At 39.7% G+C, this 16,296-nt stretch overlaps 2 protein-coding genes across 3 annotated transcripts; one reads left to right on the forward strand and one right to left on the reverse strand.

Moving 5' to 3' along the window:
* The first annotated feature begins 253 nt into the window (after positions 1-253).
* Positions 254-10,647, forward strand: ace2 (angiotensin I converting enzyme 2). The gene is made up of 18 exons (XM_080458839.1): positions 254-569; positions 655-813; positions 972-1,065; positions 2,553-2,696; positions 3,002-3,117; positions 3,233-3,335; positions 3,628-3,725; positions 4,365-4,537; positions 4,922-5,148; positions 6,162-6,306; positions 6,625-6,723; positions 7,295-7,417; positions 7,614-7,792; positions 8,896-8,954; positions 9,103-9,200; positions 9,299-9,415; positions 9,538-9,732; positions 9,943-10,647. The coding sequence occupies exons 1-18, from the start codon at positions 360-362 to the stop codon at positions 10,046-10,048; spliced, it is 2,445 nt and encodes an 814-aa protein (XP_080314965.1). The 5' UTR covers positions 254-359; the 3' UTR covers positions 10,049-10,647.
* A 226-nt stretch (positions 10,648-10,873) lies between these two features.
* On the reverse strand, positions 10,874-15,408 carry LOC308126102 (uncharacterized protein). Of its 2 annotated transcripts, none has more exons than XM_080490228.1 (7): positions 15,288-15,408; positions 15,080-15,198; positions 13,719-13,815; positions 13,196-13,544; positions 12,486-12,611; positions 12,187-12,326; positions 10,874-11,619 (listed from the first exon to the last, which is right to left on the reverse strand). In XM_080490228.1, the coding sequence occupies exons 1-7, from the start codon at positions 15,297-15,299 to the stop codon at positions 11,392-11,394; spliced, it is 1,071 nt and encodes a 356-aa protein (XP_080346354.1). In that variant the 5' UTR covers positions 15,300-15,408; the 3' UTR covers positions 10,874-11,391. The 2 variants fall into 2 exon arrangements, with proteins under 2 accessions (XP_080346354.1, XP_080346355.1); XM_080490229.1 differs by having other exon boundaries at positions 10,920-11,619; positions 12,292-12,326; positions 15,288-15,359.
* Positions 15,409-16,296: the final 888 nt, after the last annotated feature.

Genomic DNA, 16,296 nt, shown 5'->3' on the forward strand with positions numbered 1-16,296 from the left:
TCATATAAACAGACTTTTCACTAATATAAAGAGGCTTTTCTACACGCAAATAACCTTTGTGTCAATGTTCTAAAAACAGATGACTTGTTATTTTGCGAGTGATGATAACTCAAAGTGTAACGCCCCGCCCCAGCCACCCTTCATGTGAAGACAGCCCAGTGACGTTTGCTGTTTGTATGAGGAATCCTATCTGTAAATGAAAACTCAGCAACACCCTCAGTTATGACACTTTCCGTCCAAAGGCCAAGGCGGCACAGAAGGTTATTGAAACGCTATAACAGCGTACAGTGTGTTTCTTGCTCACACTGAGGTTGTGTGTTTGTAGGTGTGTGTGTGTGTGTGTGTATGCGTGCGCGTAAATGGAGCTGAAGCAGCCAAAGATGTCTGCTAGAACTCTTGTAACTCTGCTGGCCATGTGCTGTGCCGTGTCTGCCCAGTCAGACCTGGAGAACAGAACGGGAGAGTTCCTGAAGAGGTTCGACATTAATGCCAGTGATCTCATGTACCAGTACTCACTGGCGTCATGGGCCTACAACACCGACATCAGCCAGGAGAACTCAGACAAAGTGGTGAGTACTTTGCTAAACAGTAACTCCAATGAGCCGTTTGGTGCTGATTCATGTAACCTGAGTGGTTTGTTGTGGCGCTTCGCAGACAGAACAGGGGAACATCTGGGGGGCTTTCTACGCCGAGAGATCAAAAGAGGCCCAGAGTTTCCCCATCGACCAGATCGATGACCCAGAAATGAAGTTACAGCTCATCTCCCTACAAGACAAAGGCTCTGGTGCTTTAACTCCAGACAAGGCTTCTCATGTGAGACTCTATTCATTTCACTCTGTTGCAGTGTTTTAGAAACGTGTTTCTTTTATAATTGCTACAACTGCAAAGCCGCTTGTCTCCTTTTCTGGATTCCTGGTGCTATTCAGGACCCCACTTTAAGTAAATGTGCCACCCTTGTGTTTCCTTCGTAGCTGAGTAAGGTCATGAGTCAGATGAGTACGATCTACAGCACAGCCACCGTGTGTCTGATTGACGACCCCCTGAACTGCCAGACTTTGGAGCCAGGTACGCTCTGTTAGTAATAACAACTGCTTAGGGTAACCTGCTGCTGTCAGCTGAAGTCAGATAAAGTAGTTTATTATTAACACCTTCTCAGAGGAGAAGTTTTTAAACAATTTTTCTATTCCACTTTTGTGGAAAAGTGACAGTCAAAATGACAGTTCTGTCATTTTGATTTTGATTATCTTAATAGGTTCAGAGGCATTGATTGTTCCATTTTACTACTTCTTATACCTCTACTTTTCTACATTTGAGAGCTAAATATTAACACACACCCCCCCCCCCCCCCCCACACACACACACACACACAAAAATGTGGCAGGATTTTACTTCAGGGATCTGCAAACTTTACAAAAGACCTATTTTGGCCCCAACACACCAAATAAAGTTTTGTGAAGCTTTAAAATGCTACTCAACCTTTATTGATCACTCGTGGAACTACTTGGAAAATTTAACATTTGAATCCTGGAATACCAAGATTGTATAAATATGTAAACAGACCATTTTATAATTTTAATTTAAATTTAAATTTAAATTTAAATTTAAATTTAAATTTAAATTTAAATTTAAATTTTAATTTTAATTTTAATTTTAATTTTAATTGTTGTTGTTTACATTTTTTTTTATTTTAGCCATATGAATTCAAATCAAAAGCATCAAACAATTGATGAGATGGGATAGATGCAAGCAAAGTGCAAAACATACCAGTTGCCCCGCTGTAAGTTTTTAGCGCGATTACACAGTCATGTATTTCTCATTATCAATGAACCAGGAAGCTTATCGAGTGACTCCAGTAAAAAAAGAGACCGGACGCAACTCATATTTTAGTTAATGGAATATTGAAACAATCTTTTATAATACCTTCATTAAAAAGTCTGCCGCGCAACAACATTACTTCTTTTTTTTTAAAGCACAAATAAAAACAGAAAAAACTGTTAAATTCTTCAAACGCTTGATGTCTTATGATCTTGCCACGGAGCTTTTCCTCAATTAAACTGTTCCTTTTCTTTATTTTAATGCATTTCTGAGATCAAATGAAGCAAAACGGAAAAGATGCAGGCATTGTTTTTTGTTGGAATCATCACTGGACACTGCCCACATTTGTATTTAGAAACCAATCAGGAATTCCTTTTTTTTTTTTTCCAAGTTTTCTTCTTGCACATTGACTTTTGAAGGACTTTAGTTGACATTCACATGTAAAGTGTGAAACAAGTTTGTGATGAAACGCATGTTTAAGCCAAAACTTTCTCTGCTTCGTGAAATGAAAAACAACTACTAATAGAGTATAAGACTGAGATAAATGTACCTTCACTACTGAAAACATACTATCTTCAGCGCTCAGATCCAAAAGCACGACATGTGTCCATCTTCTGGGTGTTGTTGGGACGTCTCAAGTCCATGAGCCTCAGGAAATTTACCAGGTTGATAAGTGACAAATAAAGTCATCCGTATGATTTAGCTGGCTGCTGATTTGTGTCTTTCTCTGCTCGCAGGCTTGGAGCACGTCATGTCCACCAGCCGAGACTACTCAGAGCGTCTGCATGTGTGGGAGGGCTGGAGGAGAGAGGTGGGTAAGAGGATGAGGCCTCTGTACGAAGACTACGTGGATCTGAAGAACGAAGCTGCCAAACTAAACGGTAATGAACAAGAAAATATCACACCATCACATGTGTGCTATTTTACCTGTAGTCTTGTTGTAAAAGTTTAGCAAGTCACTGTACAAATATAAAATGAACGTTCCAGACTGTAATGAAGTAGATAAAACCCTGATAAGAGCGCACAGAGCTGATACGTAAACGCTCTCTGATCACGTGCGACGACGGTGTCTGCAGAGAATCACTGATAGTTAGGTGGTCGGCACTGAGACCTGACGTGATAATAAACAACAGAAAATAACAGCTTTGTCTCTTGATCAGTTCTCTCATCTGCATTCGTAATTCAGGATTCGAAGACTATGGTGCTTACTGGAGATACAATTATGAGACCATTGAGGAAGAACCTTTGTATAAATACACCAGAGATCAGCTGATGGGCGACGTACGCACAGTATACAAACAGGTACGGCCGTGATGGCAGGATTCTGGTCAGTGTGCCGGCATAATAACAGTGAGAAAGTGTACCGTTTCCTGATTGTGTGAAGTGATGAGTAAAGATTTTGTTCCTCTGTTTTCAGATCCTCCCCTTATACAAAGAGCTGCATGCATACGTGAGAACCCGGCTCATGGCTGTGTACCCACACATTGATTCAGAGGGACCCCTGCCTGCCCACCTGCTGGGTATGTTGTAGATATTGCTTCAGGAAGTTCACACAGCAAAAACTACATAAACTACTAGAGCTTGATCTACTACCAGATCTGAGCTGAACTATGTCTCCCTCTGTCGGTCATCCTTTATCACTGTCACTTTGTCAACTGAAAACAAAATGCTGTCGACACAATACATGCTGAATTTTTAAAACTCTCAGTGTGCACTTACATTCTTGTGCTGTTTACTCTCCTAGGATAACCTCAGTGTTTCCTTTGATAGAAATATGATGGGGTTTTTTTTTTTGTTTGTTTGTTTCTTCAGGTGATATGTGGGGCAGATTCTGGACCAACTTGTACCCGTTGACAGTCCCTTTCCCAGACAAACCAGACATTGATGTCAGCCAAACTATGGTGAAGCAGGTACAGTAAAATAAAGCAAATCAGTTCTAAATGGAATCTGACGCTAAGAGAAAAGGTAGTTGATATCATAACATCTCCAGTGAGTTATTTCCTGGCAAGTAGCTGCAATGTTTTATATGTATTATATAAGGTTCTTGTTCATTGTTCAAATTATTATGACCTCAAATAACAAGAGGAATGAAACACAGCAATGGTCCCGATGACATCTCATATTGTATTGATCCAAAATAAAACAATTGTATTTTTTGGGTCGGGGGTCGGGTCTGAAAAAACGAGGTTGCCTTCTATTTTCTAATATTCGGACTGATACAATATTTATTTATTTATTTATTTATTTATCTATTAAATCACATTGTGCAAGTTGAAAGTAAATTATTTTCTTGTAAATCTTTTTGTATCTTATTCATGTTTTGTTGTATGTCCTCATGCTTTCTCATGTTTGAGAAGAGATTCTCTTTAACCTTCTTTGATTTGTGTTCACTCAACATGTGCTTATGGTCCCTTTTATTATATGTATGTTTCGATCACTTTACTGCTCTGTTACAGTAAAATGTCAAATTTGCTGGTGCATTAAGTTTTCTTATCTTACTTTTATCTTATCCTAAATCCAACAATCATGTCTTGTCACTTGAATTTCAGGGTTGGACCGAGAAGCGACTGTTCAAAGAAGCAGAGAAGTTCTTTGAGTCCGTGGGCCTGTTCAAGATGTTTGACAACTTTTGGACTAACTCCATGTTGACGAAGCCCACCGACGGACGCAAGGTGGTGTGCCACCCCACAGCCTGGGACATGGGAAACAGAAAGGACTTCAGGTAGGACAAATGAATGTGGCTTTCACAGACTGATTGACGGGAGGTGTGTCAAGAAGAGCAAATTAACTTTGTAGATCATTCCTTAGTTATGACGGCAGTAAATATGAACCTCCTGTATCAGTGACATTGACTAATCTCTGACTCATTCTTTCCCGCTGGTAGAGATAATGAAAAGGTTTAGCTGGTAAATATTTCTCAACAATCATGGTCAGTTTTGCCTTGAGTGAAAAAGGGAGAAAGAAAAAATCTCAATAAAGTGGTAGAACGTCTGATGTTGTTGATGTTTGTTTACTACATGAGATGCACCGTTGATAGGGTCTCCTTTAATGTCTGAGTTACACAATATAGCTGCTGACATGAAGACTCCTCTTCTGATATTCGCAGGATTAAAATGTGCACCAAGGTCAACATGGATGATTTCCTCACAGTGCACCATGAAATGGGTCACAACCAGTACCAGATGGCTTATCGTAATCTGTCCTACCTTCTGAGGGACGGAGCCAACGAGGGTTTCCACGAGGCAGTCGGAGAAATCATGTCCCTCTCTGCCGCAACGCCCAAACATCTGCAGGGCCTCGGGCTCCTGCCCGCTGACTTCGATTATGATAACGGTACTTCTGATGCAGACACGCACTCTCATATTGGTGCTCCAAAACATTACATTCACCATAAACAAGACTTTTTACTTTACTAATAGATGCGTAAGACCCCATGCGAGGAATAACTAAGTTTCTTTTTTGGACAGACTTTTTGAAATTCAGTCTTCTTCTATTGTCATTCATATGGAAAACATGAAATATGTACACTTGACAAGCTGTCTACCATGTTGACATTACTTCACTAAAATCAGTTTAATAGAATGCCTTGATAATTAATAACAATACATTCCAGGCCTAATAAATGAAGCTCAGTCGAAGCTGTGATTTATCCTTGTTGTTCAGGGCTTAGTGCTCTGTAGTGAAACCAATGGCCTAACACCAAATGAAAACACTCACCTGGTAAAGTTTGATATCCTGTATTTCCTTTAATTGTTAGTGGAGATCAACATTAAGTTAAGATTGTACTGATAAATCAGCGCCCCTCAGAGAGAGTAATGTAGAAGATGGAATTGTTTGACACTCTGTTTGAGATGGTCCCTTGTACTTTTCTCATGTCAGAATCTCCAAGTAAGTTTAATTTAATCGCAACTACGTTTATCTGAGATACGATTTTACGATGCTACAGTATTGCTGGGTTTATATAGAATGCCTTTAAGTGTCCACAAAATCTCAATCCAAAATGTCTTCAGTATCACAAGGACATCAGTTAATGTGACCTCGGTTCCACTTCCAACTGTTTTGTTATCCCTCATTTAAATATACGGCCACACACACACACACACACACACACACACACACACACACACACACACACACACACACACACACACACACACACACACACACACACACACACACACACACACGTGTCATCGATAGCCCATAACATACAAAGTCGTGAATCTTTTTGATTTCTGCTGCAACCTTGCTGGAAACAAAAGGAGTTTTGATGACCCTGCATGTGTCCAGAGCCTAAATTTTTAAAGAACGTATTCATTCAATCTATCGTCTTGTTTTTCTCACAGAGACGGAGATCAACTTCCTGATGAAGCAGGCGCTCACCATTGTGGCCACAATGCCGTTCACATACATGCTGGAAGAGTGGAGGTGGCAGGTGTTTGCGGGCAACATCCACAAAGACGAATGGATGCAACGCTGGTGGGAGATGAAGTAAGCAGTAACATGCAGTCGTAATAAAAATTAGTTGACTTCTTGGAGCAAAACTGGACAAATCAAGAAAAACCTCATCGAACATAACATGTGCTAATAATGGCAATTTAATTGCACGCACACAACAACAGACAGTCACATGCTGGTGACGGTTCAGACATCTTGAATAAGAGACAATTATCAGCAGTCAGAAATTACATTTCCACATAACTTGTGATTTATTAAGTAATTAAAATTTTTATTGAGGTACTGATTTCGAGTGAAATTTAGTCAGTACCATCAGCTTGTATAAAGATTAATCTTTTCTTGTCTTGTTAGGAGGGAGCTGGTTGGGGTGGTGGAACCAGTGCCGAGAGATGAGACTTACTGTGACCCCCCCGCTCTCTTCCACGTGTCTGGAGACTATTCTTTCATCAGGTAACGGTCTGCACCTCGAATCAACCAAAGCCTAACCTGAGAATCTTTTTCACAATCAGTTCTGGCTATTTAGTTTCAGTTAAGTTTCTGTGAGGATTAGATGGAAGCTCGGCCTCAGGCTCTGAACATTGCCATATTAGTTTCTTTGTTGACTTGGTGACAAAAAACCTACGAGGTGTTGATAAAGGTAATGAAAGGGAAATCGCGCGGCTATATGGTGCAGTGCTTAGAAGTCGAGGCCCACAGGAACAATACCCATTATCACTTTGGTGCTCTGTGTGGTTTGCATGTAGTGACTGTGGCTTTATGACACAACATAATATTAGCTGGGAGACGTTCATTCCCAGAACCTAACATGGCTAAAAATGGATAAAAACATTTGATGGTTAAACAAACTAATTTCATCCATCCACTTCGTCTGATTTGATTATGATTGTTGACTTGCATTGCTGAGGTTTTTGCACAGGTAACCAGTGTAACACACCGGTGAGCTCGCACCAGAAGGAAGATGAAAAGCAGCTGCCCAAGCTCAGCATATTTGTGTGTTCTCTGTTCCCGGTTTCAATCGCAGGTACTTCACAAGAACTGTCTACCAGTTTCAGTTCCAGAAAGCTCTGTGTGATGCCGCAGGGCACACTGGCGCCCTGTCCACCTGTGATATCACTAATTCAACTGTAGCTGGAGACAAACTGAGGTAGGAATCACACCATGTTCCTGGTTAAGAGCTGGGCTTTGGGCTTTGGCATCACTGACATCCATAGATATTTATTATTAGAAAATGTTCTTCATATTGTTGTATCTTCAAGGCATTCCCATATCTTGCTTGAGTTTCACGTGTAACATCAGATTGTGACACGAAGTAGTTTAACAATACGATTGCTTTCGTTCAGGAACATGCTGGAGCTGGGAAGATCCCAATCCTGGACTCGAGCTTTAAAGGAAATTTCTGGTGACGTTAAGATGGACGCGCGTCCCATGCTGGACTATTTCCAAAAACTATATGACTGGTTGTTGGCGGAGAATAAAAAACACAACAGGCATGTGGGCTGGAGGACAACAGTAGATCCATGTGAGTATAAAAACGATGTCCACAGTGAAAATCCTGTAAAGAGCTGAAACCTCTCAGCAGACCTCTTCATGAGATCAGCGCATCGTTTTACCTAAACCCCTGATGATTAGAGTTTCTGTAGAAAATACACAAAGGAGATATAACAATACAACACAATATTTAGTGAGACAATTCCTGTCCCACTCCTGCCTGTCACTGTCATGCTTATCATCTCCTGATACTCTGTTAGAGGCCGTGTTCACACGCTCCAGTTTAGTTTGTTTTACACTCACACTGTGAGTGTTGAAGAGTGAATCAAAAGAGGTAAAAACTCCACAGGGGGCAGCCCTTGATACTCGTCTTTTAAAACCTGATGTAACTTTTATTACGATGCTTTGTGCTGTGGCTTACAAGAGTCTTAACAGAGTGAAAACAGCTGGTGGATCATTTGGTTGTTTTCTGTATGTGCAGTCTCATTTTCATTTACACAAACAGTTTGCATTCACCAATTAGCCTCAAACGTACCCACAGAAAGCTCCACATTGACCCTAAGCCAAGCATGCACAAGGAAAACATTGCAAATTCCACACAGAAAGACCACCAAGCCAGAAACCTGACTGGATGTGACCGGGCTCGTCCATGTCAGTCAGGTTCTGTTTACATGTACAGTATCTATTATAAAAGGTTTCAATTTATAAATGGGACGAACAGCTGTGAATCCTCTGCATAGCAATGACGAGTGATGTTATGTTTGTTCAGGGGCAGCACGTATCTAGACAGAGGATAATTATGGGCCCCAAATTTGACTGGCTATCTGTTATCTGTCCTTTACTCACCTGTACATCTGTCTCGTTTCTGAATCCTGTCGGGATGACTCGCATCCATTTAGCCTATTTCTCGTTTCAGGATTTCCTCACAGTGTAAATCTATGGTGTGTTTCTGTAATCTGTTTCCCTATAATTCCATTTTAGGTCCCTACAAAGATTTCTAACTACGGTCATTGTGGGCGTAAACTTGACTTTCTTTCGGCTTTACTAAAATGCTGAAGAAATAAAGCTTTGGGATCAGATCGAACATATTTGCAGCTGATTAGACTAAATGTGTTTTTTCTTTCTTTTGCACAGATTCAAAAGATGCTATTAAAGTGAGACTGAGTTTGAAGACCGCCTTGGGTAGTAATGCTGTGAGTATTATCAATCAAATTCGCAAAGATTTTTTTTACTGTGAAATTGTAGGACTTTTGTTGCTGCTTTTGAAATCCATCCATCAATCTAACATATTACATGATCTTTGGATGATGTGTTCTAAATGTGATATAATGTGTGCTTCAGTATCCCTGGAATGCCAATGAGCTGTACCTGTTCCGAGCCAGCGTGGCTTACGCTTTGAGGCAGTACTACAGCCAAAAGAATGAGATACTCGAATTCACGTCAGTAAATTGCATCTCCCTTGGACTCGGACTATGAACTTGAGCTTCTTAAAGTTGTCTGACTGTTTTGTTCACTGTTTTTCTGTTTGTATCTTCAGTGCAGACGACGTCAAAGCCTATGACCAGACTCCCAGAATCTCTTTCTTCATTGTTGCCACCAGACCAGGAAATTCATCTCAATACGTCCCAAAGGGTGATCTGGAGGCAGCCATTAGGTGATTCACACTGCAGAGTGTCATTTTGTGCAAATTACGGATATAAATCTGCTCATCTGATTCTAATCTGCAGCAATTTTGTCTGAACGAACAATAACAGACATTTCACTCTTCCTCCTAAGGTTATCTCGAGGTCGGATCAACGATGCCTTCCAGCTGGATGACTCCACCCTGGAGTTCGCGGGTATCATACCCACACTAGCAGCTCCCTACGAGCAGCCGGTGGAGGTTTGGCTGGTGGTGTTTGGTGTGGTGATGGGAATCGTGGTGCTGGCAGGCGTCTACCTCATCGTCTCAGGTGTTCGAGAGCGAAAGAAGTAAGTTTGTCCTCGTGCCAGCCATCATGTTAGACCATACACATCATTGGAGATGAGAAGCCTTTAAATGTGTCTTTTAAATATGTTATTAAAACACACACATGATGTACACCCAATGGAGTGTTGCGGTTACACGTTAGCAGGGCCGTCAGCCTGCCTAATACTTCCTATTTTGTTTTACGATGACACATGTTTTCATTGTGTTTGTAGGAAATTGCCTGATGTCAGCACTGTGGGGAATCCTTACGACATGAACATTGAAGGACAAAGTAACAAAGGTTATGATGACAGTGACAATGAACAAACGGGATTGTGAGTCCGTGGCTGTCGCGCTGAAAGACAGAAGGAAATGAAGTGATCGGTTGGCTACAGCTCTATCAAATTCACTGCCCACTAGTGGGAACCTGAAGATTCAGCATATAAAAGATGTATGTTTGCTTTTCACCAAACCTTTACATTTTATCATCATGATTATTCAAACTGTCCCGTGTGAACATGTGAAAACGTTTTCTGAGAATCACAGCTATTGTATAGCAGATATTGACATTAAAATAAAAGACATTTAATAGCCTCATACACACGGCATTGTCATTGAAATATAGTAAAAATAAAAAAAAAGGGCTATTTTAATATTATAACTTGTACTACAGCAGCAGCTACTGCAGGAACTTGTACTTTGTTGTATATTTCTGAGACATTTAGTGCAATCAAATGTGTTTGTGATAATAACTGATGCTTTAAATACGTGTTTTATTTTACTTTTATTTTCAAAAATAGGACAGAGATGAAAAATATTGTGTCCAATTGAAGTGTATTTTACTTAACTGTGGAATATTTTAGTAACAGGAAATGACCATGTGATTTAATTTATATAGTTTTGTGCTTTAATAAATAAAAAAGCTTTTTCAATCTGGATATCTAGGAATGGAATTGATTAAACTATCCATTCTTTTGTCGCATTAAAATGAAAAGTGGATTACGAAGAGGCTTTTATTTTTTAAGATTTGTTTGATACTTAAAAATTTTCATGTCATCCATCCATCCATCCAGCCATCCATCCATCCATCCATCCATCCATCCATCCATCGCTTTGTATATATAAAGTGATTATATAGTGATTAAGTTGGATTAGTTTATGTTTGTGTCATTTAATATTTATGCTTTATTGAAGGAGGAACACTCAGTTTACCAAAGCCAACAGTTTTTATTTTTACATTGTAACATTTTGCATTTATGCACAAAACATTTTTTCTGTATCTACAGACGATATGACTGAAAACCTGAAAATTAATTTTTAGCCTGTGAGACGAATGCAAGTAAAAATCATTTCATACTACGTATGGGATGAATCATCCAAAACGTTTGGTTGAAGTAATACATCTACATTTATAGAACTTGTCATTTTGCTTATGTTTATTATGTACATCATATATTTATTTTATTGAACTCTCAACACATCCAATGTCGTATGATTTTTAAAAAAAATGACAGTCAACCCGAAAAGTAAAAAAGAAAAAACATTGTCGTAAGATGCACGTCCATACACATCTGCAATAGCAGAATCTTTTTTGAAACATGCACGTTGGTTTTCCTTCTCTTTGTCCGAAGATTAAAACAAAAACGACTTTAAACCTGACTTGACCGAGAACGTAAGATTGACTACAGTTTTTCACTTCTGAAGATGAAGAGGAACGTTTGCTCCTCAGTCGGTGGGTCCATCGCTTTCATTTCCACCTGGTCTGTGTTGACAATGTGGATGAACCAGCCTTTGTGCAGTGCGGACTGAAAGGTTCTCTGACCCGACCGGTCGCCCTTCATGTAGAAGACATAGGCGAGGGTGCTCTCGTCGCTCTCGGAAATCTGTTTCAGGTTCTGCTTCTCACATATCTACAGAGACAAAAAATATGACACGTGATTTGCCTCACAAGAAGAAGTAATTGTGTGTTGCCAGACATCCTAATGTATTTCATATTACAACACAATATTTGATAAGAGTTGTTGGGATGGATTTTTCATTTAACGTCATCTCATGGAATTCTTTAAATGGGAAATATAACTGAAGTCTGCAATTGTCGGAGCTCTTCTAGTTTAAATTACTTTAGGTACAACACATCAACACTACATAGGGTTTTAACAAGGTACGTAACAGTTTTGACCCTCACTTATTTGTTTCTACCATGGTTTTGTCTTAAAAGGTAAAAAGCCAGGCACATATGTACAGCACAATAAAAACAATACAGTAACAAGGGAGAAAGGTGATTGACAATCAGGAAAACAAAAACATAAAGGCTATACTACAGGTTACTTGTATAAAGGATAGAAGACAGGATATACCTGCTTCTCGATCAGGCAATTAAAGGTTATTTAATTTTTAAACGGATGTCATTTTTTAAATGCAAAAAGACGTCTGGTTCTACATTTTGGTAACTGTCCTTGGATCTGTGTTGTTATTACCTCCACTTGTAGGAGCACCCTGCAGTCCACCTTGCAGCACATGAGGAAGCAGCTGGACCCGGTGAGGTTCAGCACCACCGGCACGCCAACATAACTGTCACTCACCTTATCTGACCGGTAGGAATAGATGGTGATCTTCTCTGAACATAAAGTTGGAGGAATAAACAGGGAGAAAAAAAAAAAAAAAGATGATTACTCAGGTGATAGAAAGTAGATATTCACATCTGTTAATGGTGACGGATTGATTGAAGGGATCAGATTTGTGTCACGCCGACGTGGATCGATCAGGAGTCACAAACCTGGATTTGGTGAAGCGTAGACTGCTTTCTGTGAGCAGACGCCTCGGAGGTAGCGTCGAGAGGGAACATGCTCCAGTAAACCGTTTAAGAGCTTATGCTGTTTGAACCAGGTATCTCCTCGAGGGACTGAACGCGACACACAAAAGAGAGGAAACAGACGAACAGAGGACAAATGTGTAGCACATCGTCTGTCACTCAGGAAACAAAGGAAGTGCAGAACAACGGGCGATATTGAGTTAACTCATTGTCAGTACCTGAATACCGTTACAACAAAAGCAGTTTGCAGTTTCTTAAGGTGAATTTCATCTTTCATCCACCCACGCTGTCGCTCAGGTGGATAGGTGGTTTTCCACGTGTGAATGAATGGATGAATGTAAGGGATCATGTAGACACTACTCGACCAGTAAAATGTGTTAAATGAGTAAAACCTTATTACTGCCTTATCCAGTCCACACCTGACAATTACAGAACAACAATCCCAAAGAACGTATCCTAAAGTGTTCAGGAGCTTTATGAAATGACGCACGTAAGATAGGAAATGGTCATTTTTCTTTTTTAAAAAAACAGCTCAAGTTTGTTGTGTTGCAGATGGGAATGTAGAACAGACAATGAAGTGAACCTCAAACACTTCAAGTGTAACAGACTAACTCCATATCTATCGTTTGGAGCATTTGTTCTGGTCAAAAGAAGGATGATCGTTAATCACTCACCCAGCGTCACCTTGCTGCTTTCAGAAACCACCACAATGTCATTGTAAGCGCAGCCAATCCCATTACAGCCACGACAAGGACTCTCAGGATGGCAGCTCCTGCCACTCACTAGAGAGATGCTGGTTTTTGTCATCTCGATGATGAGCAGATCTTTTCCTTCCTCGCACTCCTCCGTCACATCCTCCCCCTGGTTGTCTTCTGCCTCCAGTCGGGCTTCGTCGTCCTCCGAGGCCTCCTCTCGGGTCATCTCCCAGCTAAAACCCATGATGGTGGTCTCCTTGGCGACGGGGCGTAAGACGTCTTCACCCTGGGGGGGCTGCTCCTCTTTCTTTCCTGGCTTATGAACTGTCTTCAAGGTAAAAGCACAGAGAGAAAAAAAAGAAGGAGAGAGAGAGTTTTACAATCTACAAAAACATATATTTTTTTAAATTCATGTGTTTTGAACAAGGGTTACAAGTAGAAAGACAGGGATGCTCAAATGTAGTTATTTATATTATTGGACTGTGGCTGCTGGTAAACTGACCAGCATTGGATTTCCTTCAGTTAACATGTGAGCCAGCTCCTTAGGCGTGAGATCCTCCAAGTCCCTGCCGTTAATCTGCATTAGCTTGTCTCCTTTTCTGAAAATGAAAAACAGCAGAATTCATATTAAGCAAAATCTTTTTTCTATGGAATCCATTTGAAGCTTTGATATGCAGACCAGATATTTAGGAAATACAGCATGATCAGGGGCCTGAGGTTAGATAAAAGCATCAATTGCTTCGGGCCCTGAGCTGTAATTGGGCCCCCAGAGTGCTGACAGAGCGTATTTTGAAACACGAAGCGCACCAATTCAAATAAAAATATCAAGCTCACTTATTATGTTCACACTGTTTTGATGTTTTGCTTTAACATGCATTGCACTTGTTACATGTGTGCATCTGAATATAAAGTCTAATTAATGAATTATTTTTGTCTGCTTAAACTCAATAGAAAATTTTCAACAGAATAAAATTACGATGTTTTATAATTCTGAAAAGTAAAACAAAAACGACAGTAAATGAATGAGAAAGACCTTCTGATTCCAGCATCATATTGTTATGAATAACCACTGTCCGTTCTCTGCACCCAGACTCACACACTCACATTCACATCTGCAGATTTTTTTTTTTTCAACCCCAAACTCAGACCTGGAGAAAACCCAGGCAAGTAAAGGAAACCATGCAAACTCCACCCAGAACCCCAAGCACTGCTCAGTCCAGTTAAAAAACCTTTGACTAACGCCAAATGTGTGCCTTTCTTACAGCAAGTACGTTCTTAAAAAGTCAACATTCATTCAAATGTCAACAATAAAAAAACATATTGGAAGAAATATGAGCAGTTTTAACTGGATTGATAATTACAAACTGACAATGTCTTTTAAAGACGGTCGGCGGGGAGCAGATTAGATTTCCATCTGATATCAACTTCTTTGTTTTTTGACAATCTTTTATTAATGTAATAACATTTTGTCAATAATCTCGTAAGTTATTACATTAGAGTGCCGTTTAAAAAATCTTTTTAAAATGAGATAATGCGGCCGACATTATAATAATACATAAGACTGCATTTCTTGGAAATAAAAGCTTTTTTTCAGGTTTTTATAAATAGGCTCAGTTAGCTCAGATACATATGACGCAAAACTCTTTAACTGGCTCTATTTCATAGGAAAAAAGCCACAATTATTCCATTACTCACAGTTATTGCGTCATTGGGTTTAGTACACTATGCATACTGTTTTAGAAAACGCTGAATGACTGAACATAATTTTTCTCCCTGAAACTTCCTGAAACAATAAATCTGTAGACTATCTATTTCTTTACTGTTACAATTGATTAAAACAACATTTCGTGACAGTGGGTGTACCTGACAAACATCTTTTTCCAGGTCCCTTTTTGTCTCTTTACCACATTTTCCACTTTATACTGATGCTTTCCTTCATTCATGTGATGTTCAATCAGAATTCCTCCGTTTACCAGACAGTCCTGAAAGTCAAGAACAAACAAATTGTAACTTGTACAGCGCGAGTCAGGTTCTTTTAAAATGTTTATCCCACAATGTTTTTGTCACTCACATTCAGGTCCATGGTGCTGGTGGGCTCTGCTGTGGTGATTGGTCAAAGGCTGAAGTCGATGCCGGTAGTCACGTATGGACTTTTAAAGCCTTCAGCGTGTTCGTGCTTCTGCTTTGCAGGAGCAGAAAAAAGGAAGTCAAAACAAGGAATCAGAGCCAGGGTGAGTGATGGGGAACTGCAGCAGAAAGAGGAAGCAAGTGAAGGTAAGTTAATCTGATGAAAATGGGACAGGGAGTGTAATTCTTAGAAAACAGAACTTGTGAAACAAATGAATGATAAATAAAAACAACAAAAAAACATTGAACTGACCGTTATGAGTGGTTAAAGTTGGCAGAGTCCCACGGCTCCCTGTACAACAGTAATACTAAACATTTCATACTGAACACGTGTTTTTTATTGTACTCGATGTTCCCCCAACACATTCAAGACCAATAATATAACGGCGGTGTCACAGTCGAAAATGAGACAAATGAACTGAAAAGAGAGGGGGAAATGACAATAAGCAGATTTACAGTATGACACAGAGTATATGGGAACTGCTGAAATAATATTACTTCCTTTGTGACAGTAAAACAGCTCTGTTGAGGAATAAACTTTTTGTTTTTAATGTTTCATGATTATTTTTATCCATCCAGAAACAGAAGTGATAAACGGTTTTACAAAACCTTTTAAGCTCTTTTTTTTTATTAAACTTAGTCTTTACATTTTGTACAGCTTGTGTGTCTTTTATGAGTGACTTTGGTCTTTTAGTATTTAGGTTCAAAAGTGAGTTAAAAATAAACTAAGTTAAGTCGAATAGGTTCTGCGTTACTTTCTTAAATCCATGAGAAATTATACTGCTGATGTTATTTTAAACACGTTCATGAGGGCCTCATGTATGAAAACCGCAGGACACACAGAGGAAGTGACACTGAAGAAAAAGAACCGAGTGCAGCAACTGATTCAAAATATATTGCAGGTATTGCAGTTCGCCTCTGTACCTCATAACTGTGACGTGTTTGAAGGTAAC

This window comes from Lipophrys pholis (genome assembly GCF_963383615.2).
Source record: "Lipophrys pholis genome assembly, chromosome: 2".
NCBI lineage: Eukaryota > Metazoa > Chordata > Actinopteri > Blenniiformes > Blenniidae > Lipophrys > Lipophrys pholis.